The sequence below is a fragment of the Trachypithecus francoisi genome, unplaced genomic scaffold (genome assembly GCF_009764315.1).
Source record: "Trachypithecus francoisi isolate TF-2019V2 unplaced genomic scaffold, Tfra_2.0 Lachesis_group6, whole genome shotgun sequence".
Taxonomy (NCBI): Eukaryota; Metazoa; Chordata; class Mammalia; order Primates; family Cercopithecidae; genus Trachypithecus; species Trachypithecus francoisi.
This window is the reverse complement of record NW_022681471.1, coordinates 89,147,760-89,173,273: the sequence shown is the minus strand read 5'-3', so window position 1 is coordinate 89,173,273 and position 25,514 is coordinate 89,147,760. Positions and strand designations below refer to the sequence as shown.

The 25,514-nt window shown below is 39.6% G+C and overlaps 1 protein-coding gene across 3 annotated transcripts in view; it reads right to left on the bottom strand.

Annotated features, from left to right (window-relative positions):
• Window positions 1-20,270, bottom strand: part of SHROOM4 (shroom family member 4) — a 127,305-nt gene extending 107,035 nt beyond the window's left edge. For all 3 annotated transcript variants that reach the window (XR_004434728.1, XR_004434729.1, XM_033200959.1), the window contains exon 1: window positions 20,123-20,270. Coding sequence is in view for 1 of the 3 variants with exons in the window: in XM_033200959.1 (XP_033056850.1) it covers window positions 20,123-20,238 (116 nt within the window). In the remaining 2 variants the exon portion in view is untranslated. The remainder of the gene's footprint in view (window positions 1-20,122) is intronic.
• Window positions 20,271-25,514: the final 5,244 nt, after the last annotated feature.

Sequence of the window (25,514 nt, the reverse complement as noted above, 5' to 3'; positions counted from 1 at the left end):
GGATGCTTGACAAGCCAATACCCCTAAAAGTCTCAGCCTCTAATCCTCACTGCAATAACCCTTACTGCCCTTGCCTGGCATACATTCATTCCATTCAATTAGCTATTCAGTGAGTATTGAGCATGTAACCTGCTAAGCACTATGATCACTATACTAAAGACACGAGTAAAAACCACACATGGACACTGACCAAAATTTACAGGTGGGAAATAGACAAGTAAACAGGCTGTTACGATTCTAGATAGAGGAAATTAAAGGGTGTTGTTTATAGGAGGAAGCTTAATACAGTCTGGGGATATCAACCCTAACACTTCTTAGAAGTGGTAAAGTCTTGAGTGTTGAATAAGACTTAGCTAAACAAAGAAGAGGAAGGAGCAGTCATCATTTTGGGAAGAAGGAGCAGAATGTGAAAAGGCACAGAGATATGAGAAAATATGTTGTAGTTGGATGTGATGGTTAATACTGAGTGTCAACTTGATTGGATTGAAGGATACAAAGTGTTGATCCTGGGTGTGTCTGTGTGGGTGTTGCCAAAGAAAATAACATTTGAGTCAGTGGACTGGGGAAGGCAGAACCACCCTTCATCTGGTGGGCACAATCTAATCAGTTGCCAGTGAATATAAAGCAGGCAGAAAAACATGAAAAAGAGAGACTGGCCTAGCCTCCCAGCCTACATCTTTCTGCCATGCTGGATGCTTCCTGCCCTCGAACATCAGACTCCAATTTCTTCAGTTTGGGGACTCAGACTGGCTCTCCTTCCCCCTCAGCTTGCAGATAGCCTATTGTGAGACCTTGTGATCATGTAAGTTAATACTTACTAAGCTCCCCTTTATATATATATGTGTGTGTGCGTGTGTGTGTATGTGTATGTGTATCCTATTAGTTCTGTCCCTCTAGAGAACCCTGATGAATACATTGGAGAAATATAAGCAGTTGAATGTGGCCACAACATAAAGTGCAGGCTTGTGCGGAGATGGCAGAGATAAACAGGCGTTCTATTTTAAGGGGCCTGTTCACCGAATTAAGGAGTTTGGATTTTAACCTGAACACAGTAGGGAACTTTGAAGGGTTTTGGTGAGTAAAGATTTCACAATGAGGTTTGCATTTTAAAAGATGATTCTGGTTGCACTGTGGAGAATAAATTCAGGAGGTCGGGAGCATGGCAAAACTGGAGGTAGGTAAACAAATTGAGAGACTTGCAGTGAGCAAACAAGAGAGAAGAAGTTTGAGAAATTTTCAGCATATATAAAAATGGCCAAGACTTGCTCAATTAGATACAGCAATAAGGAGCTCAAAAAACTGGGTTCACTGTGAATTGTTCACCTTTATAGAGGCACACAGGAGGAGAAGCAGATTTATCAGGGTTTGGAGGTAGAAGTTAATGACTTTAACATATAGAGTTTTGGAGATACATGTGGGGTATAAAAATGAAGATTCCTAGAAAGAAGTGGTATAAATGGGAGAGAAGTATGGGATGGAGTGAGAGATTCAGAAGTCTTATTTGCTAAATTAAATCATGGAATGAATTAAATCACCCAGAATGTATCATGTTAGAAGAGTACAGAAACTTGTGTAGAACTTTGAAGAATATTAATACATAAGGGTCAAGTAAAGGAAGAGGAACCATAAAAAAGGAATAGACAAGAGAAAGCAAAGAAAAACCAGGGGAAGCACAGTGTTACTGGAGCCAAAGGAAAATAAAATTTTTAGAAGACAGTAATGTTCAACAATGTTAAGCTCTGATGAGAAGTTGTACTGAGTTGAATGGTGCCCCTGCAAAACTCATGTTCACCCAGAACCTTTGAATGCAACCCTGTTTGGAGACAGAGCCTTTGCAGATGTAATTAGTTATTATGAAATCATACTGGACTTAGGCAGGACCTAAGTCCAATGACTGGTGATCTTATAAGAAGGCCACATAGACACAGACACACGAAGACACAGGGGAAAAGGCCATGTGAAGATGGAGGCAGAGGTTGGAGTGCTATGTCTACAAGCCAAGGAATGCCTAGGGTTGTTGGTAAACACCAGAAGCTAGGAAGAATCAAGGAAGGACCCTCCCCTAGAGCCTCAGAGAGAGCATGGCCCTACCAACACTTGGATTTCAGACTTCCAGTATCCTGAGCTATGTAATCTCTGCTATTTTAAGGTACCTAGTCTGTGTCACTTTGTTGTGACATCCCTAGGACACTAATACAGAGGTGAAGTAACACAGGAACCAAAAGGAGTTCATTGTTTTAAATAATTAAGAGGTCACTGGTAATTCTGACCAGAGTCACTTGAGGGATATGGTGGGAGACCAAGTTAGATTGTTATGGGTTGTGCTTGTGAATGGAAGGTGAAGGAGTAGAAATAGTGAGTGAAAACAGCTTTTCAAAGTAGTTTACCTGTGAAAGAAAAAAAAGGCACAATACCTAAAGATGACTATAGGTCTTGGAAAGGTGTTTTCAAAATAGGAGACCTGAGCTGGTTTGTAGACTTAGGGGAAAAAACTAGGACAAGAGAAGGATAACAGGTTGAAAATGCCTGAAAAAGGGAGAGCAGAAATTAAAGGAGCAAGATTTCTTTTAAAAGTGTAGGAGAATGAGGTCCAGGACACCTGTGAAAAAATTGGGTATGTCCAAGTGAGGAGGCAAACTCTTTTAAGATATACCCCTTTGGGTTTCAGAAACATAAGGATAGAAGAAAGTCATGTAGATCCATCTATACAGGGTCTTAATGCTGGGATGAAGTATTTAGACTTATTTGTGGAGGCAGTTGGGGTTTTTTTGAGAAAGGGAATGACATGAGCCAGGCTAAGCACAAGAGAGACCTCATAACTCATGAGATTTACCCAAAGCACAATTACTGCTGATTGAAATAAATACCGAGATGTACTTTAGGAAGATTAATTTGGCAGAAGTGCAGAGAATGGGTTGGAGGGCATCCAGACAAGAGGTAATGAGTCCCTGGCAGTAGCAGGACGAAAGCAAAGGAAATAGATGAGATGGATATTAAAAACGCTGCAGAGGGAGCTCAGAAAGGACTTGGGGACTATTGGGAATAAAAGAGGGAATTTAAGAGGATTCCACTATTGTGAGCTTGAATGACAAGGATGGGAAAGATGCCATAGACTGAAATAGAGATATTAGGACACCAGAGGGGGGTGGTTGGGTAAGGGTTAATGTACACCTTGGAATGGAAGTCTGGAGCTCAGGAAGAAGGGAAAGCTGGGGAGAGAGATCTGGCAGTCTTCTATATCTAGGAGAGAGGTGAAACCTTTGGAAGTGGATAAATTCATAAAAGATGAATTGGCCGAGAAAAAAGTTAAGGCAAAGGATAGAATCACAAACTTACTTTAGGTACAGAAAGGAGACATTTCCCCCAAGTACAGAAAGGCTTCCTAGAGGAGGTAGCAAATGTGAAACATCCCAGAAACCATGGAAAGAAACCTTGACTGGTAAGAAGAAGTTGCTGGTTCTAGTCTAATCTAGCTCTGTCGCTGTGTGGCCTTAGGAAAGTCCTTTCTCATTCCAGTCCTCAGTCTTCTCACCTATAAAATGAGGTCACTGAATACAGTGATTACAGAAACCTCTTTTAGCTCTAGCAGTACATTTTCCTTTGATTGGAGCTTGACTTTGGCCTTTGTTTTGGCAAGAGGCGTACATAACTTTCTAGATCAAGAAATAGTATACAAAGGCAAAGAGGCACATTTAAGAAAAGAGAAATGAATGAATTCAGAACTAGTCATTTTCACAACTTGAGCTATCCAACCTAATGATCATTCTGATTGACAATTATTAGGGTACTATGTGATTGATAATAACACCTGGTCTATGAGTTGTGTAATGAAGTTTTTTGTTGTTGTTGTTTGTTTGTTTTGAGACAGAGTCTCGCTCCATCGCCCAGGCTGGAGAGCAGAGCGTGAGATCTCGGCTCACTGCAAGCTCCACCTCCAGGGTTCATGCCATTCTCCTGCCTCAGCCTCCCGAGTAGCTGGGACTACAGGCGCCCGCCACCACGGCCAGCTAATTTTTTTGTATTTTTAGTAGAGATGGGGTTTCACCGTGTTAAGCCAGGATGGTCTCAATCTCCTGAACTCGTGATCTGCCCGCCTCAGCCTCCCAAAGTGCTGGGATTACAGGCGTGAGTACCCCCGCCCGGCTGGATGAAGTTTTAATCAGTATTGTATTGTCTGCTAAAATCAGTACTGAAGGATAAGTACTGCCTTCCTTTTACTTAGGAAAAAGAAAAGAGCAGTTACCAAATGGCTACTCTGTTTCAGGTACTTTCATATATTTACTAAAAGGTAATTTATATGAAGGCAAGATTTTCTTTTAAATCTGTTGTATTAACTGATACATCACTAATACCTAAAATAGTGCTTAGCACATAGCACTCAATATTGTTTGAATGACTTGAAAAATATATGAATATTTTATATATACATATATTCATATACGTGTGTATATAATGTCATTTGATCATTATAACAAACTTGCAAAAGAGACATTAGTGTTCTCATATGGACGGGAAAAGAATGGCTAAAAGAGGTTATATAAACTTACTCAAAGTCACACAACCTGTAGGTGTTGTGCCAGAGTCAAACACAACAGATTTATAAGCTCATGTGGGCAGGGAATGTGTCTATGTTCTCCACGGTATCCCCAACAGCTAACTCCATATCTAGATGGAAGTAACATTTAATAAATATCTTGTGAATAGAAGAAGCAGGCAAGCAAACACACACTTGTGTGAACCATATACCATTCATTTTACCCTATACCAACCACATCATTGCCCAAATTCAAAAGAATATTGAATCTCAAGAATTCAGCAGTTTGCCTACCATGTTTGTTGGCTTAAATAGTCTGTGATTTTTTATTCATTCTCATTGTAGACTACAATGGTTCTCTTTCAGTCTTTTTAAGCTTTAGAGAGAGCCTCAAGGTCTTCTTTTTGGAGAATGCTTTATACCAAGGGCCAGCAAACTTAGTCTGTAAAGGGCCAGGTAGTAAGTATTTTAGGTTTTGTAGACCATATAGTGTCTGTTGCAACTATTCAACTTTGCCATTTTGGTGTTTAAAAAAAAAAAAAACACACAGCTATAGACAACACATAGATAGATGAGCATGCCTGCTCCAATTGCTTTTATTCCAATAACATGTTAATTGGAAAACTAGTTAGCAGGATGATTTGGCCACAGACCATAGTTTAGCCCACCTCTGTTTTATATTATTTTTATTTTTCTCTCTCTTGCCTTTTCAGGACTTCTCTAACACTGTGCCAACTGTAAACATCTTCCTATCCCTGGTATATTAATACATGGCAGGACAACTTCAGTTTTAACAAGTTTCAACAGTTGTAACCCCTTCCATTTAATTATAGATGGCAGGAGTATTATGACAACAACAAAGACAGGACAGCTAGAGAGGCTGGCAGGTGGCCTACACAAGGCTCAAAGATACGGCAGCTCATTCCTTTTCATAATCTTAATGCTGGTCCAAGATCTGGATACCAGGTTCATATAATAAAAACTAGATGTTTGCTTTTTGATCAGTGTACCCAAAATTGATCAGTTATTTTAAAACAGTCTTACAAATATCCATAATCATAATAAACTGAATGGAATGTCATGTGCCAATTTAAGTGACCAAGAAAAATATAACTATCAAGAAAACCAGTTACTCATAGTTCCTACTTCCCTAAATAAGGATGTTTAAAAAAAAATCCTGAGTCCTTCCTGTGTGTCATAGAGTGTACTAGGTGCTAAGAATACAAGAGTGAATACGCAGCACCTGTTCTCATGTTTCTAGTCTAAGGGTCATTTTTTTTTTTTCTGCATAGAGCCAAATAATAAATATTTTAGGCTTTTTGTGTCACACAGTCTGTCACAACTCAATTTTGCCATTTTAGTATGAAAGAAGCATGAATAGTACATAAATGAATAGGTGTAGTTCTGTTCCAATAAAATTTTATTTATGGACACTTACATTTGAGTTTCATATAATTTCACATATCATGAAATACGATTCTTTTTTCCACCAACCATTTAAAATATATACATATGTGTATGTATGTATGTGGTGTATATATATATATATCAAAGAGATATCTACACCCCATATCTATTGCAGCAGTATCCACAATAGTTGAGATATGAAATCATTCTAAGTGTTCAAAAACAGATGAATGGATAAAGAAAATGTGGTGTATATATACACAATGGAGTGTTATTCAGCCATAAAAAGAATGAAATCCTGTTATTTGCAGCAACATGGAGGACGTTATGTTAAGTGAAATGAGCCAGGAACAGAAAGTTGAACACCACATGTTCTCACTCATATGTAGAAGCTAAAAATATTGATCTCATAGAAGTAAAGAGTAGAACAGAGGTTACTAGAGCGTGAGAAGGGAGGGGGAAGGGAAGGATATATAAAGATTTGCTAAATAATACAAAAATTCAGTAGATAGGAAGAGTAAGTTCTAGTGCTCCATAGCACTATTGGATGACTATAGTCAATATTAATGTATTATATATTTCAAATAACTAGAAGAAAGGATATTGAATGCTCCCAACATAAAGAAACAATAAATGTTTGAGATAATGGATATGCTAATTACTCTGATCTGATCACTATACGTGCACATTGGAAAACCACTATGTACCCTATAAATATGTACTATGTATCAGTTAAAATAAATTTAAAAATAGAAGTGAAAGAATAACCTGGAGGCTGATAAATGACATTGGTAAGGAAATGAGAGTGATAATCCCTGCTTGTTTGAGCTTCAAAAATGAAGGGAATCTTGCATGAGGGTGGAGGAATGATGGTTCGGAAGTTGTCTACAGAGAGCATGGCTAAACCAGAATATGTCAATAATGTACATTCAATTGTATCTTGCTTTTTGTAAGAAAAATAATACAGTACCCTAAGACTTTATCCACATCATCAAAAATTACTTGTGTACATTTTCTCTGTACATTTTTGTAATTTCCTCCATATAAAACCCCTTTCTTTCATGCATATTTCTTAAGGGCCTTCCTGATTGCTTATGGGTTTGTTCCCATTAAGAATGGCATACATTTCTCCATATAGCTTCTAATTGATTATTGTGGTCTGTTGTTACCTTCAAATTTGTTATTCTTTGACTTCTCCTTTGAACTGGTTGTAACACTTTACATTTTCCTCATTAAGGAGTGAAATACAATATTTAACATATGTTCACTTTTTGTCTACGTAAGAGTCAAAATTTTGCCTTTTAAAAATTATTTTAGGCCGGGTGCGGTGGCTCAAGCCTGTAATCCCAGCACTTTGGGAGGCCGAGACGGGCGGATCACGGGGTCAGGAGATCGAGACCATCCTGGCTAACATGGTGAAACCCCGTCTCTACTAAAAATACAAAAAACTAGCCGGGCGAGAGGTGGCGGGCGCCTGTAGTCCCAGCTACTCGGGAGCCTGAGGCAGGAGAATGGCGTAAACCTGGGAGGCAGAGCTTGCAGTGAGCTGAGATCCGGTCACTGCGCTCCAGCCTGGGCGACAGAGCGAGACTCCGTCTCAAAAAAAAAAAAAAAAAAAAAATTATTTTAATATTTGTAATGAATTGCTACTGTCCTATACTATTGAATTAGATTTCATAGAATCCATGTATATATTTTGCATCTAAATTTACAAATTGGATAGAATATTCTTTCTTAGAGCAGTCTGTCAGGTTTTGGTATCAGAGTAATGCTAGCTTCAAAAACAATGTGAATAATTCTGCAACATTTTCAATACTATAAAATATCTATAGAATTAAATGTGGTTATTTCTAGAAAATTTGAAGGAATTCACAGATAAAAATATCTGTCCCTTAAAGTCCTAAAGTATTTTTGGATGTCCCTAAAGTATTTTTGGAAGTTTCTCTTTGATAATTGTTTTCAAAGTTTCTACTGCTACATGTTCATTTAGTTTTCAACTTCTCAGTAATTTCTGGCATTTAATATTTTATTAGATATTTTTAATTTCTTTGAGATTTTCAAATATATTAAGGTACAATTATAGTAGTGCGCCTTTAATTTAAAAAACCTTTGTTGTTGTATTCCATTTGTCATTTAAATTTTATTTATAATTCATCTTTGTTTTCTTGATTAAATTTGCTAAAGGCTTATCTATTTAATTCATCCATCTGAAAAGAAACCTAGTCCTCGGTTTCATATTATATTGGATTATTAGTCATTTAATTTCATTCTTCATTTTTAATAATAAAATATTTAAGGTTATGAATTTACCTCTGAATATTTTCAAAGTTTTGGTAAGTCATGATCTCATTTTTATTATTGTTAGTCTGCTAGTGTTTCTTTGTGCTAATATTCACATATAAATGTGATCTAAAATATTCAAGTAATTGAAGACTTTAAAATTTGTTTTTAAATTGTAAACATTGTACATTATCATCAGAGATTTCTACTCTTAAGAGTGTGCAGGCTTGGCTTGGTGGCTCATGCCTGTAATCCCAGCACTCTGGGAGGCCAAGGCGGGCAGATCACTTGAGGTCAGGAGTTCAAGACAGCCTGGCTAACATGGTGAAGCCTTGTCTCTACTAAAAATACAAAAATTATCTGGGTGTGGTGGTGCATGCCTATAGTCCCAGTTGCTTGGGAGGCTGAGGCAGGAGAATTGCTTGAACCCGGGAGGCAGAGGTTGCAGTGAGTCAAGATCGTGCCACTGCACTCTAACCTGGGCAACAGAGCAAGGCTCTATCTCAAAAAAAACAAAACAAAAAACAAAAAACAAAACAAAAAAAAAAACAAACTTGCAAAGCTTTTCTTTGTGACATACCTATGATCATTTAAAAATATTCTCTCAATATTTGAAAAGAGTATATGCAGTCTATAAACAATTTTCAAAATGTGTTAATTAGATCTAATGAATTGTTTTTCATATCTTCTAAGTACTTTATTTTAGTCTACTTTATTGTCAATTAAATTATGTTAAAGCCTCCCATACAGATGTTTCTATCACTTTTTGTATAGTTGACAGTTTTTTTCTTTATGTATTTGGATGCCATGTTTTTTGCAAAAAAAAGGTTCATAAATATAATATCTTCAATACGGTTTGTATCATCAATCAATATAAAATGAACATCTTGGGATCAACATGATTGCGTGGTCATTGTTCCTGATTTTTTTTTCCTAATAGAGAAGTGACATGTTCAAATACCTATTTGCAGAATGGATTGATTAGGAAAAGATGAGACTGAAAGCTGAGAAGCCAGTGGGAAGGCTCTTAGAATAGTGCAGGTGAGAAATCATGAGTGGCTGGATTAAGACAAAGGCAACCAAGAGGTCTTTAGCAGGTTAAAAACATCAAGACTTGGAATTAATTGGATTGAAAGTTGGGTGGGGTGAGTGAGGAGTTGAGGGTGACACCTACATTTCTGACTTAGCTGACCATTATCTAGACAGCAATATAGGAGGAAGAGCTGGGTTGGCTTTTCAGAACTGACCATATTCTAAAGTTCCTTCTGTTTATATTCATCCCAAAAGGACTCAAGCCCAGACCTAAAGCTAAGTGTTGGATCTTTGTCAGCTGATTGGTTACTCAAACCAAAGTCTTTCTACCTGTATAAAACACTAGGCTGAATACTCACAAATTTTAGGGTAATCACACTTCTTTTACATGTTAAGAGCTCTTTCATAAAGTTGACGAAAAATTTGGACTAAACGAGAGGGAATTAATTTTCTATATCGTGCCCAGGGTAGTCCACCTGTGAAGGTTAAGTTTTCCACAAGAGGGCAGCATCACCTAATAAATTATGTCATTGAAAGCCTTCACCAATAGGGGCTGAGATGGGGAGGTTAAAAGGGTAGAAAATACAGGTTCTGGGAGCCATAGGACCTGTCACACCATGAAACCAAAGGCCCTGCTAGTCCAAGCCCATAATTATAACCACTCCTAAGTGACTGATGGTGGCAGATGTTGCTACGGTATAAGGAAAGAGGACATGGAACTCACCCTGTCAAGATGAGTGGGTGAAACACCTGAACCCTCTCATTCTTGTGACTGACTCAGAAGATACTCTAGATAGTGTTCACACTCCCTCTAAGTGCTGGTGTCTCTGTACAACCAGCATCTCACAGGGGCCTTTATTTCCTATTCAGATCATTGCCACCCCTAATGATTCCTTAGCACATAATTCTCTGCAGGTTAGGCTGCAAAGCACACCACCATTCTGATGCTCTCCCAATTTAACAGTGTTTGGTTATTCCAATTATGCTTCTTTTAGACCCTAAGGAAAGAAATGGGAATGAAATTCACTGACAACCCATTATGTGAAAGTCATTTTACATAAATTATCTTATTTAATCATCGCAATAATGCCATTATATATGAATTATTATTTGTCATATAAGAGACCTAGGAAGTTGCAAACATGGGAATATCTAGCTCCAAAACAAAAACGCTTCCAAATTCACCAAATTACCCCTCCAAGAAGCCTTATTTAAGACCTAAATCTTGATCAATTCAAGATTTAATCAGTGATAATGTATCTATTATATAAGGCATTACTTAACATGTCACCTCCTATCCATGTACATGGGCAGGTATGGATTAATCTTAGGTGCCAGCAGGTAATAGAAGTCAAGGGGATCCTATATAACCTCATTCTTCTAGGTCCAAAGCCTTTCCCCTTAAATATTCTCTCTTCAGGATAATCATTTGGATATAGAACATAAGGACAATGGAAGAATTAAAGATGGCTTCTGTGTTTCTGGCTTAGTTGGCTGAGTACATACATGGTGGTCCTGGTCATAGATAGTTATTTTGAGAGAAGATGATGATGTGTTAGGCAGGGGCATGTTGTGTTTGCAATACCTGACACATTTAAGTATAAATGTCCAACAGGAAGTTGGTTATATGGTCTAGAGCACAGGAGATACAGAAAATAAGGTGAAGCTAAAGGGCTGGGTGAGATTTTCCAGGGTATACTAAGTTAAAAATGGTGGAACTATGGGGAACACCAACATTTAAGGAATGGTCAGAGGAAGAGCAGGTAATAAGAGCTTGGTTTTTAAAAAATGGACAGGGATGTAGGAAAAGAACAAGGAAACCGATTATCTTGAAAGTAAGAGGTGTGGCCAGGTGCGGTGCCTTATTCCTGTAATCCCAGCACTTTGGGAGGCTGAGGCAGGCTGGTTTACTTGAGGTCTGAGGTTTGCAACCAGCCTGGCCAACATAGTGAAACTCCGTCTCTACTAAAAACACAAAAAGTAGCCAGGTGTGTTGGTACACGCCTGTAATCCAGCTACTCAGGAGGTTGAGGCAGGGGAATTGCTTGAACCTGGGAGGTGGAGGTTGCAGTGAGCTGAGATCACGCCACAGCACTCCAGCCTGGGCGACAGAGCAAAACTCCGTTTCAAAAAAAAAAAGTTGGGGGGGCGGAGCAAGATGGACGAATAGGAACAGCTCCAGTCTCCAACTCCCAGCACGAGCGACACAGAAGACCGGTGATTTCTGCATTTTCAACTGAGGTACTGGGGTCATCTCACTAGGGAGTGCCGGACAATCGGTGCTGGTCAGCTGCTGCGCAGCCTGACCAGCGAGAGCTGAAGCAGGGCGAGGCATCGCCTCACCTGGAAGTGCAAGGGAAGGGAATCCCTTTTCCTAGCCAGGGGAACTGAGACACACAACACCTGGACAATCGGGTAACTCCCCCCCAATACTGCGCTTTAAGCAAACAGGCACACCAGGAGAATATATCCCACACCTGGCCGGGAGGGTCCCACACCACGGAGCCTCCCTCATTGCTAACACAGCAGTCTGCTGCGATCTATCCGCAAGGCAGCAGCGAGGCTGGGGGAGGGGCGCCCGCCATTGCTGAGGCTTAAGTAGGTAAACAAAGCCGCTGGGAAGCTCGAACTGGGTGGAGCTCACAGCAGCTCAAGGAAGCCTGCCTGTCTCTGTAGACTCCACCTCTGGGGACAGCCCACAGCTGAAGACCAAGAGGGGAGGCAGCGGGGGCCTGTGCAGACGCGAACGACTCTGACAGCTTTGGGGAGAGCCGTGGATCTCCCAACGCGGAGGTTGAGATTTGAGAACGGACAGACTGCCTGTTCAGGTGGGTCCCTGACCCCTGAGTAGCCTAGCTGGGAGACATCCCCCACTAGGGACAGTCTGACACCCCACACCTCACAGGGTGGAGTACACCCCTGAGAGGAAGCTTCCAAAGGAAGAATCAGACAGGTACACTCGCTGTTCAGCAATATTCTATCTTCGGCAACCTCTGCTGCTGATACCCAGGCAAACAGGGTCTGGAGTGGACCTCAAGCAATCTCCAACAGACCTATAGCTGAGGGTCCTGACTGTCAGAAGGAAAACTATCAAACAGGAAGGACACCTATACCAAAACCCCATCAGTACGTCACCATTATCAAAGACCAGAGACAGATAAAACCACAAAGATGGGGAAAAAGCAGGGCAGAAAAGCTGGAAATTCCAAAAATAAGAGCGCATCTCCCCCTGCAAGGGAGTGCAGCCCATCACCAGCAACGGATCAAAGCTGGTCAGAGAATGACTTTGACGAGTTGAGAGAAGAAGGCTTCAGTCCATCAAACTTCTCAGAGCTAAAGGAGGAATTACGTACCCAGCGCAAAGAAACTAAAAATCTTGAAAAAAGAGTGGAAGAATTGACAGCTAGACTAATAATGCAGAGAAGGTCATAAACGAAATGACAGAGATGAAAACCATGACACGAGAAATACGTGACAAATGCACAAGCTTCAGTAACCGACTCCATCAACTGGAAGAAAGAGTATCAGCGATTGAGGATCAAATGAATGAAAGGAAGCGAGAAGAGAAACCAAAAGAAAAAAGAAGAAAAAGAAATGAACAAAGCCTGCAAAAGTATGGGATTATGTAAAAAGACCAAATCTACGTCTGATTGGGGTGCCTGAAAGTGAGGGGAAAATGGAACCAAGTTGGAAAACACTCTTCAGGATATCATCCAGGAGAACTTCCCCAACCTAGTAGGGCAGGCCAACATTCAAATTCAGGAAATACAGAGAACGCCACAAAGATACTCCTCCAGAAGAGCAACTCCAAGACACATAATTGCCAGATTCACCAAAGTGGAAATGAAGGAAAAAATCTGAAGGGCAGCCAGAGAGAAAGGTCGGGTTACCCACAAAGGGAAGCCCATCAGACTAACAGCAGACCTCTCGGCAGAAACTCTACAAGCCAGAAGAGAGTGGGGGCCAATATTCAACGTTCTTAAAGAAGAATTTTCAACCCAGAATTTCATATCCAGCCAAACTAAGTTTCATAAGTGAAGGAGAAATAAAATCCTTTACAGATAAGCAAATGCTTAGAGATTTTGTCACCACCAGGCCTGCCTTACAAGAGACCCTGAAGGAAGCCCTAAACATGGAAAGGAACAACCGGTACCAGCCATTGCAAAAACATGCCAAAATGTAAAGACCATCGAGGCTAGGAAGAAACTGCATCAACTAACGAGCAAAATAACCAGTTAATATCATAATGACAGGATCAAGTTCACACATAACAATATTAACCTTAAATGTAAATGGACTAAATGCTCCAATTAAAAGACACAGACTGGCAAACTGGATAAAGAGTCAAGACCCATCAGTCTGCTGTATTCAGGAGACCCATCTCACATGCAGAGACATACATAGGCTCAAAATAAAGGGATGGAGGAAGATCTACCAAGCAATGGAGAACAAAAAAAAGCAGGGGTTGCAATCCTAGTCTCTGATAAAACAGACTTTAAACCATCAAAGATCAAAAGAGACAAAGAAGGCCATTACATAATGGTAAAGAGATCAATTCAACAGGAAGAGCTAACTCTCCTAAATATATATGCACCCAATACAGGAGCACCCAGATTCATAAAGCAAGTCCTTAGAGACTTACAAAGAGACTTAGACTCCCATACAATAATAATGGGAGACTTCAACACTCCACTGTCAACATTAGACAGATCAACGAGACAGAAAGTTAATAAGGATATCCAGGAATTGAACTCATCTCTGCACCAAGCGGACCTAATAGACATCTATAGAACTCTCCACCCCAAATCAACAGAATATACATTCTTCTCAGCACCACATCGCACTTATTCCAAAATTGACCACATAATTGGAAGGAAAGCACTCCTCAGCAAATGTAAAGAGCAGAAATTATAACAAACTGTCTCTCAGACCACAGTGCAATCAAACTAGAACTCAGGACTAAGAAACTCAATCAAAACCGCTCAACTACATGGAAACTGAACAACCTGCTCCTGAATGACTACTGGGTACATAACGAAATGAAAGCAGAAATAAAGATGTTCTTCAAAACCAATGAGAACAAAGATACAACATACCAGAATCTCTGGGACACATTTAAAGCAGTGTGTAGAGGGAAATTTATAGCACTAAATGCCCACAAGAGAAAGCAGGAAAGATCTAAAATGGACACTCTAACATCACAATTAAAAGAACTAGAGAGGCAAGAGCAAACACATTCAAAAGCTAGCAGAAGGCAAGAAATAACTAAGATCAGAGCAGAACTGAAGGAGATAGAGACACAAAAAACCCTCCAAAAAATCAATGAATCCAGGAGTTGGTTTTTTGAAAAGATCAACAAAATGACAGACCGCTAGCAAGACTAATAAAGAAGAAAAGAGAGAGGAATCAAATAGACGCCATAAAAAATGATAAAGGGGATATCACCACCGACCCCACAGAAATACAAACACCATCAGAGAATACTATAAGCCTCTACGCAAATCAACTAAAAATCTAGAAGAAATGGATAATTTCCTGGACACTTACACTCTCCCAAGACTAAACCAGGAAGAAGTTGAATCCCTGAATAGACCAATAGCAGGCTCTGAAATTGAGGCAACAATTAATAGCCTACCCACCAAAAAAAGTCCAGGACCAGATGGATTCACAGCTGAATTCTACCAGAGGTACAAGGAGGAGCTGGTACCATTCCTTCTGAAACTATTCCAATCAATAGAAAAAGAGGGAATCCTCCCTAACTCTTTTTATGAGGCCAACATCATCCTGATACCAAAGCCTGGCAGAGACACAACAAAAAAGAATTTTAGACCAATATCCCTGATGAATATCGATGCAAAAATTCTCAATAAAATACTGGCAAACCGGATTCAGCAGCACATCAAAAAGCTTATCCACCATGATCAAGTGGGCTTCATCGCTGGGATGCAAGGCTGGTTCAACATTCGCAAATCAATAAACGTAATCCAGCATATAAATAGAACCAAAGACAAGAACCACATGATTATCTCAATAGACGAAGAAAAGGCTTTGACAAAATTCAACAGCCCTTCATGCTAAAAACTCTCAATAAATTCAGTATTGATGGAGCGTACCTCAAAATAATAAGAGCGATTTATGACAAACCCACAGCTAATATCATACTGAATGGGCAAAAACTGGAAAAATTCCCTTTGAAAACTGGCACAAGACAGGGATGCCCTCTCTCACCACTCCTATTCAACATAGTGTTGGAAGCTCTGGCTAGGGCAATCAGGCAAGAGAAAGAAATCAAGGGTATCCAGTTAGGAAAAGAAGAAGTCAAATTGTCCCTGTTTGCAGATGACATGATTGTATATTTAGAAAACCCCATCGTCTCAGCCCAAAATCTCCTTAAGCTGATAAGCAACTTCAGCAAAGTCTCAGGATACAAAATTAATGTGCAAAAATCACAAGCATTCTTATACACCAGTAACACAAGCAGAGAGCCAATCAGGAATGAACTTCCATTCACAATTGCTTCAAAGAGAATAAAATACCTAGGAATCCAGCTTACAAGGGATGTCAAGGACCTCTTCAAGGAGAACTACAAACCACTGCTCAGTGAAATCAAAGAGGACACAAACAAATGGAAGAACATACCATGCTCATGGATAGGAAGAATCAATATCGTGAAAATGGCCATACTGCCCAGGTGATTTATAGATTCAATGCCATCCCCATCAAGCTACCAATGACTTTCTTCACAGAATTGGAAAAAACTGCTTTAAAGTTCATATGGAATCAAAAAGAGCCTGCATTGCCAACACAATCCTAAGTCAAAAGGACAAAGCTGGAGGCGTCACGCTACCTGACTTCAAACTATACTACAAGGCTACAGTAACCAAAACAGCATGGTACTGGTACCACATCAGAGATATAGACCAATGGAACAGAACAGAGTCCTCAGAAATAATACCACACATCTACAGCCATCTGATCTTTGACAAACCTGAGAGAAAAGAAATGGGGAAAGGATTCCCTATTCAATGAATGGTGCTGGGAAAATGGCTAGCCATAAGTAGAAAGCTGAAACTGGATCCTTTCCTTAGCCTTATACGAAGATTAATTCAAGATGGATTAGAGACTTAAATGTTAGACCTAATACCATAAAAACCCTAGAAGAAAATCTAGGTAGTACCATTCAGGACATAGGCATGGGCAAGGACTTCATGTCTAAAACACCAAAAGCAACGGCAGCAAAAGCCAAAATTGACAAATGGGATCTAATTAAACTAAAGAGCTTCTGCACAGCAAAAGAAACTACCATCAGAGTGAACAGGCAACCTACAGAATGGGAGAAAATTTTTGCAACCTACTCATCTGACAAAGGGCTAATATCCAGAATCTACAAAGAACTCAAACAAATATACAAGAAAAAAACAAACAACCCCATCAAAAAGTGGGGAAAGGATATGAACAGACATTTCTCAAAAGAAGATATTCAGCCAACAGACACATGAATAAATGCTCATCATCACTCGCCATCAGAGAAATGCAAATCAAAACCACGAGATACCATCTCACACCAGTTAGAATGGCAATCATTAAAAAATCAGGAAACAACAGGTGTTGGAGAGGATGTGGAGAAATAGGAACACTTTTACACTGTTGGTGGGATTGTAAACTAGTTCAACCATTATGGAAAACAGTATGGTATTCCTCAAGGATCTAGAACTAAATGTACCATATGACCCAGCCATCCCACTACCGGGTATATATCCAAAGGATTATAAATTATTCTACTACAAAGACACATGCATACGTATGTTTATTGCGGCACTATTCCCAATAGCAAAGACTTGGAATCAACCCAAATGTCCATCTGTGACAGACTGGATTAAGAAAATGTGGCACATATACACCATGGAATACTATGCAGCCATAAAAAAGGATGAGTTTGCGTCCTTTGTAGGGACATGGATGCAGCTGGAATCCATCATTCTTAGCAAACTATCACAAGAACAGAAAACCAAACACCGCATGTTCTCACTCATAGGTGGGAACTGAACAATGAGATCACTTGGACTCGGGAAGGGGAACATCACACACTGGGGCCTATCATGGGGAGGGGGGAGGAGGGAGGGATTGCATTGGGGAGTTATACCTGATATAAATGATGAATTGATGGGTGCTGACGAGTTGATGGGTGCAGCACACCAACATGGTATAAGTATACATATGTAACAAACCTGCACGTTATGCACATGTACCCTAGAACTTAAAGTATAATAAAAAAAAAAAATGTGGGTTAAGACAGGTATTGTCTTTGCACTGAAGGCTTACCTGTGTTTCAATGTGAATAGAATCTCTTCTTTCTTTCTACCTATCTAAATGCCACCCATTTTGAAGAGATTCAGGATCATCCATCTTCCTTTGGAATACATCTTGGACTAAACATACACAGGCACATAAATCTTCTGTATTTGTGTGTGTGTGTATATTATATGTTTATATATTGTATCTATTTTAAATGTTCTCCTTGCCACTTATCTTCTGTATTTGTGTGTGTGTGTATATATATATGTATGTGTATATATTGTATCTATTTTAAATGTTCTCCTTGCCACTTCTACAACATTGATTGTCTATACATTCATTCACAGAATCAAAATAAAATATTTTACTTAACTGGTAAAAAAAAAAGGTTTTTTTAAATAACACATAATAGTTACACATGTTTTGGGGGTACATGTATCATTCTGATACATACATATAATGTGTAATAATGAAATTTGAAAATTGGGATATCCATCACTTCAAATATTATCTTTTCTTTATGTTGAGAACATATGAATTCCTCTCTACCAGTTATTCTGAAATATACAATAGATTGTTAACTATAGTTACCCTACCCAAACTATTGAACACTAGATCGTATTCCTTCTGTGTTTTTATACCCATCAATCAACCTCTCTTCAACCTCCCCACTTCCCAGCCTCTAGTAACCACCAGTCTACTCTCTATCTCCATCAGATCTCTCTTTTCACCCTTTACATATGAGTGAGAACATGTAATATTTGCCTTTCTGGGCCTGCCTTATTTTATTTAATGACCTCCAGTTCCATTTGTGTTGCTGTAAATGACAGGATTTCATTCTTTTTATGGCTGGTAGTATTCCATTGTCTATATATTCCCCATTTTCCTTATCCATTCATCTACTGATGGATTAGGTTGATTCCATGTCTTGTTTATTGTGAATAGTGCTGCAATAAACATGGGGGTGCAGATATCTCTTTTATATGCTGATTTCCTTTCTTTTGAATATGTACTCAGCAGGGGGACTGCTAGGTCATATGATAATTCTATTTTCAGTTTTTTACTAAACCTCCTTACTGTTCTATGGTGGCTGTACTATTTCACAGTCCTACCAACAGTGTACCGGGATTCCCCATTTTCCCACATCCTTACCAGAATCTGTTTTTTTTTTATTTGTTTGTTTTGTTTTTATAAAAACCATTTTAACTGGGGTGACATAATATCTCATTGTGGTTTTTATTTTCATTTCCCTGAAGATTAGTGATGTTGAGCATTTGTTCATATGCCTGTTGGCCATTTTTGTGTCTTCTTTTAAGAAATGTCTATTCAGTTCTTTGCCCATTTTTAAGTTGGATTATTTGGGGGTTTTTTGTTTGTTTTTTTGCTATTGAGTTGCTGTGTGAGATTTTTGGTATTGAGTTTCATAAAGGAAGGTAGGGGGCAAAATCTAGAGCTATAATGTTAAATGCCATATATGATAAATACTAAAAATAACCCATTGATTTTGACAATTAGGTGATAATTTGTAGCTTTTGACAGAGTAGTTTCAGTGGAGTTCTGAGGGTCAAATTCTGGCTGCAGAAAGTAGAAAGCTAAATGGCAGGTGGAGAAGTTGGGACAGTGACTATAGACTCTTCCTTTGAGACTGAGTATGAAAAAAGGAGAAAGACGGGGCAGGAGCCAGAGGGAGAAGTGAGATTGTGGGAAGATGCAAACTTAAGATAAAGGAAAAAAACACACACACACAATAGAAAGGGAGAAGGCTGAGCTCCAATAATACAAAGCAAAGATGCAGCAGCAAAATGAAAGAAAAGCCACGTGGAAAGTTCACCAGATGCTTTTGGTGGTAGCAGAATAACTGTGCCCAAATATGTCCTTCCCTTCCTTCTGCTTATGCCACTGCACTTACCTGCAATGCCTTCCTCTTCTGATGGTTTATTTTTCAAATTATACTCACCCTTTAGCTTAAATTCTACTTCCTCTATGAAGTCTTACCCTATCAATCCCTTCTGCAGTGATCTCTTTCTCTAATAGCAATTTCTGTCTGAACGATCCATTTGATAATCACACACAAGCCTTTATTGCCTTCTTTAAAAATATATAGCTACTTAGTCACATGTGTATCTTTTCTCCCCTGCTAGACTGTGCAATCTTCAAGGAAAGGGTTTCTAAGAGTTTGCTACAGCCTCCATGGCTGTAGTAGGGGCTCTTTAAGTCTCCATTGATATGTGGTTCAGGAATGATAGTGTATTATAAAGAAGGAGATGGAAAAAACACTGGATTAGATAGCCCTTTGGTATATAATGAGTACTTAGTCCTCTTTATAGCAAATAAGGAAACAGTCTTGCAGAGGACAAATAAATTTATCCAAGATTATGTGTCTATGTGGCAGTGCCAGGATTTGAACCAAAGGCTCTTTCTCCTGTGCTATTCTACTTCAGTTGTCTGCAAAATTCTATTCAAGTGAAACACATCTTTCCTTTATAATATTGATAGACATGACTCTATTGAGCTTTATTACCAACCAAGTTTCAGTGGCCTCTGCTTCTTACAGAGACTCTCCCTGTACCTTACCTCCTGACAATCAGCTTGAGAATCCGGAAGGAGCCTTTGATGAGAATGAGGGCCTCTTGGCGGGAGCCATATAATGGAGTGCCATTGATATTCACCAGCTCATCACCAGTCCTCATCTTCTGGGACAAAGCTGCCTTGCCTCCATCTTCAATCTGTGTTGCAGAGAACAAAACAGAAAGCAGGTAGTGAGGCGACTCTCTCCCCAAAATTCTACTTGTTTCTTCCAACCCTGGAGCCACAAGTAGTACTGGGGAATGGCTCCAGGCAGCTCCTTGGAATAGCTCAGGAGCTGATCACAGGTCATTATTTACTGAAGGCAAAGCTTGAGCAAACCTTTGAGGAAGGAGGCAACATGGAAATAATGCAATCCCTGCCTGGAGGAATCAGCAGTCCAACCAGGAAGACTAGCACTTCTAAACAAGAAACTGATGCTTGGAAGGAACCCTAGCGTGTGGCTAAAGCAGCAGCATGGCCTACAAAAAGTGCAGGCAAATTAGAGCCAGAAGAGCTAGGCTCCATCAAAATGACCTTTGGCAAGCTCTTTCCTATCTTTGGGCAGGCTTTGAAGTCTGACAAACGTAAGTTTGAATCCTGGCTCCACTACTTCCTAGCTGTGTGATCCGTAGGAAGTTGCTTAACATCTCTGTGTCTCAATTCCCTCCTATGCGACATGTAGATAACAAGACTAGCTACCTCACAGGGTTGTTAGTATAGTAAATATCCGAGAGCTGTAAGTCCTCAATTAATATGAGCTCTGATTATTATAACAAGGGGGTTGACGCTGAAGACCAGGAAAGTGGCTTCCAGCTCAACTTCTGTGAGTGGAATGGCAAATTCAAAAGATACAAGTAGGTACAATGTAGCTGCTTCTTTATCTATGTCTCTTCAACATGTGCCCAGCACAGTGCTTCTAGTGTCTGACACACAGTGAGCATTCAGAGAAGCTGGAAATATGGGTATTTACTGTTACAACACAACCTATAGAATTTCCATTAACCAGGGCAATCTGAGGAAGAAGATTGTCAGACTGAGGGGTATTGAAAGCAAAGGCAGAAATAATAGCCACTGGGGCAGGCAAAAGCAAAGCAAAGCAGAATGTCCCTGGGGGTCTTTGCTTATGGCTAATTTTATACATTCATTTTACCATGAAGGTGAGTTCTACCTATTGGAACATAAATTCCATCCATGATAATCCATGAAAGGAGTCATCTCACCCATCCATTAATCATTCCTTAAGTATTTAAGCACATTTCTATTATGCATAGGACAACATGCTAGAGATATAAAAATGAAGGCTCCTAATCTCTAGCCTCAGGGACAGGTTACTGCCTACAGCTTATTTATCAACTGAGATGGTCAGGTAAAAAAGGCTCCAACTCACTGATGTAATCAGGAGTTGTTTTTGTTTGTTTCCAGAGAAAGGAATGTAAGGATAATTAAATTGTATAGTCCTTAGGGGATGGCAGATTCTAAATGGGGCAATTAAGGGCTGGTATTCACTGGAGGTATTTTTACACTTCTACTCTTGTTCCAATCTTTCTCTCAGTCTTTTATAATGTCCCCTCAATCTATCCCCACACCATGGAAGTTATAATATTGTTGAGCTTTAGGTTGGCCAGCTCATGTGCAATTTTGCAGATGAGACCTCCTGGGTGCAGAAAAAAATTTAAGTTCAGGATTTTTTAAACTCTATCAAATAAATTGAACTTCTGAGTTAAATCACAAAATGTTATTATATTTATTGCTGCTAAGCCAACTTTTTTAAAAAAATTAACCTTTGTCTGACAAATCATAGGTTAGCCAAGTGACACTGAATATATATACCTTTGTTCCAGTACCCGGGCCACATTCAACACCAAACAAGCCAATATTGGTAAATGGGGAACAACTCTCAGCAAATTCATCAGGATTACACTCTTATTTCCATTGTCATTATCATTATTACTTCACAGTCACTGCTGCCTGCCGCCAAGAAAAAAAGAGAGAGAGAGAGAAAAGGAAAGTGCTGTACTTGAATTTCAGAAGTTCTATTTGAATGACTCATTCCTTTGGCATCCATAGAAGGCCCTTAGCACCAGGCAGAACTTTCAACAGGGATCAGCCATTTGAAAGGGTTTCCCGAGGCTAACAAAGAACCACAAACAGAAGTCTAACTAATGAATGCTAATAGATTTTCCTGCTGATGTACGTTAGTCTTAATTCACTCTACCCTTTGTTTTTAATTCATACAACTTAATTATCCAAATTACTGTTACCCATAGCAAGTCTTCCCCTCAATATGTATTGATATTAAGTACCATCTTTGGTTGATTAAACACTGTTACAGCAGTAAGATCTCTGTTTATTCTAGGCCAAAAGATAAAAGGGAGAAACCTTTTAAACTAAAATGCTTAATTATTGCCGTAGCAAAAGCTCAGGCATTTGGCATTCCTTACTGCTCCTTCAGCTGCCACTATCTGAGTCCTTGCACAGACTGTTTCTTGGACTACAGCATCAGGCCAACTGTTCATGCCCCTTTTTTCTGTTCCATGCCCCTTCTCAGTCACCAGCATCCTCCTCCTTAGGAGATACGTTAAGTGAAATAATCCCAATTTAGTACAAGTCTGAAGATGCTCAGACAAAAACCCAGCAAATTTTGGGTTGCCAGCATAATCCAAGAGTTCAGAAGGGTCCAGATCAGGAAGTAAGACTCCATTTGGTTGAAGATCCCTTCAACTATATCCCAAACTAGCCCTTTCCCAGACCCAGGGTATTTACTGAGCTGTGCAATAGATTCCATACTCTTCCAGACTTTTTGGTCTTTTTTAAATTACTGCTCACTGGCCTTTCTCCTCCCCACTCTACCTCTAGATTTCTGAGATCTAGCATGTTTGGCCTCCTTAGAGCCAGTTCTACAGGTCAATGTCTCAGTCACATATTTGTTTATATGGAAGACAAAGCAGATGTTCATGTTTCTATCAATAAAAAAAGGAAAGGAAGGAAGGAAAAATGAATGAGAGGAAGGGAGAAGAGGGTTGGAGGGGGAAAAGATGATATGTATATTCTTCTACAAAAGGTTTTGTTTTCCCCTTCCCACCACCCTCCTCCTAACTCTGGCTGGGGCCCTGGAAAGGTGTGAATCAACAAACTTGTTGAAATTAACATACCCTGTTTGAGGGACTGTATAACAATATATGATGCTATCCATTCAGTAAGGCTGGTCACCTTTCCAGCTCTTCCTGAATCAGACCTTCAGGGTGGCTTTCTTGTTTCAGTTGAAGTGTTGTGAATTCTCAGATTAGACCCAGATGCATTGGAATGTCGGTATAAACACACATCACAAAGCTCAGTGTAAACGATGGTTAACTTATGTGTCATTTTGGATTACCCAAGTGATTGCTGGGCTAGCAGTGAGTGGCCCAAGTAATTGAAAATTGATTACATAGAGGTCATATAACCAAAAGCCAGGTGGTGCCTGGAAAGCTAGGAAGAGCTGATTGACTTTGGACAAGTCCCTTTCCCTTCTTGCAGCCTCTCTTCTCTTACTGGTAAAATGTGTAAGAGGGCCTGACTAGATGATCTCTTGGGGCTCTGACAGCTCTGGGCCTTTTCAGTTCTGACATTCAGCGACCTGTGAACAGTTAGCAAAGTCATGCATTATCCTTCTGCTGACACAGATAATCTCAGCTTTTTGTCCCATTGTACTCTGCCTTCACCCATGTTTCACTCCTTCAAAATTGACTAATTAACATCCATCTCTCAATTCCCCTGGTCTTTATCCACTGTTTCAGAGTGGTCCACCAAGGTTGGAACACTTAATAAGGCCCAGTCAGGACACTGAGAGAAAGAGATTCCTGAAGCCCTATTTTGTGCTAATGAGCTAGCAATTTGGAAATTTTTGATGGGTCTTCAATGAAGCATGAAGTGCTCTGATAGCTGTCAACAAAGTGACAAGTTGGCCCCTTGAGAGTAAAGGCAAAGAACAATTGACTTAACAGCACTTGCTGGCTTCCTAGTAGCTTTTATTTAATCATACTAAGAGATACTTGCTTGGGTCTTTTGAATAATTTAGGAGAAGAAAAAGGGAAGAAAATAAGTACTAAATCAGGTTTATAATTTAAAAATGCATTCATAGGAGAAACACCATCTGCAACAATAACTGATGGGTACTGACACCTATTACGTTAGTGTAAGAGCAGCATTAAAAATCAATGACATGATTGTGAATACCTCTGCCTGCTACAGGAAATTTATTGGAAAAAATGAGCATCAACTGAAACTTTCTTGGTCAGCTCTTGGTCCAAGAGCTGGCCAAATTACCAGCCCATACTGCTACCTCCACCAGCTTGTCTATCGTCTAAAGAAGACAAACAACATAATTGTTTAAATTGAAGTGTTTGTTTTTTTGTTTTTGTTTTTTTGTTTTTGCAAATAGAAAAGGTCTGCTCAGAATACTGTAGTCCAGTTGTTTAAAGAAATAATATACCCTCTGAATATCTTTTTAGCATCTTAGAAGGATTTTCAAGTTTTTAGTAACACTCTAGGCATCCGTTCATGAATTTGGCCCTTTCTGAGAAAGAATAGAAAATACAGAGCTAGGGTTAAGCTGGCTTTGGGAAGTTTAACTATTAAGAAGTAGGAGTATCAAAGAATGAATAAAGTCCTTGCTCATTCTGAAACTTAGTTTGAAATCTTAAACAAACCACAGGTTGGGGGCTGTCTGTTTCTAATCTACCCTCTTTTTCCTTGTTGGTATCTCTTACAATCTGATCATGCTAGGAGAAATTAATCAGGGTTCCCTGGACATGGGAGATACAGGCTTTCAAACCTTGGCAGTCTTCTTGCCATGGTTTTCAACACCTAACTTGTCTCTCTCAGCAACTTCTTCCCTTAAAAACCGCTCTCAAATTTCTGAAGCAGTCTAGATTAGAAAAACAAGAAACTCTGTTCCTAATTTCATCTTCCATACTTTACACCAGTTTTCCAAAAGGCAAAACAGACAACAAAAACTTTTCTCTTCAATGAGAATTGGAAAACAATAACCAATTAAAAAGATGTAAGTAGCCCTGATTCAAAGGAGTAATCCCTGTATGTGGACAGAGGGAAGAGGTGGACACCAAGGAGAAGCCATTCTTTACCTCTACCAGCTAATAAGCAGATGCCCAAATCCTACAAGGAGCTGCCCCAGAGTGTAAAGCTCTGTGAATCAGGCCCAAGGGCTCCCCTGACCTTGAGTCAACGGAACTATGCTGTGCCCCACAGCATGACCTAGCCCAACAGACAGCTTCTTCCTCCCCAGCTGCTTAATCACCATCTAGTTTACTAATCCTCACAACAAAGGCCGTCTAAGCTCCAAATCATTAAATTTCCCTGGCGATTAGCTCCAGTCAAATTCTAAGCACCTTTGCCAAAA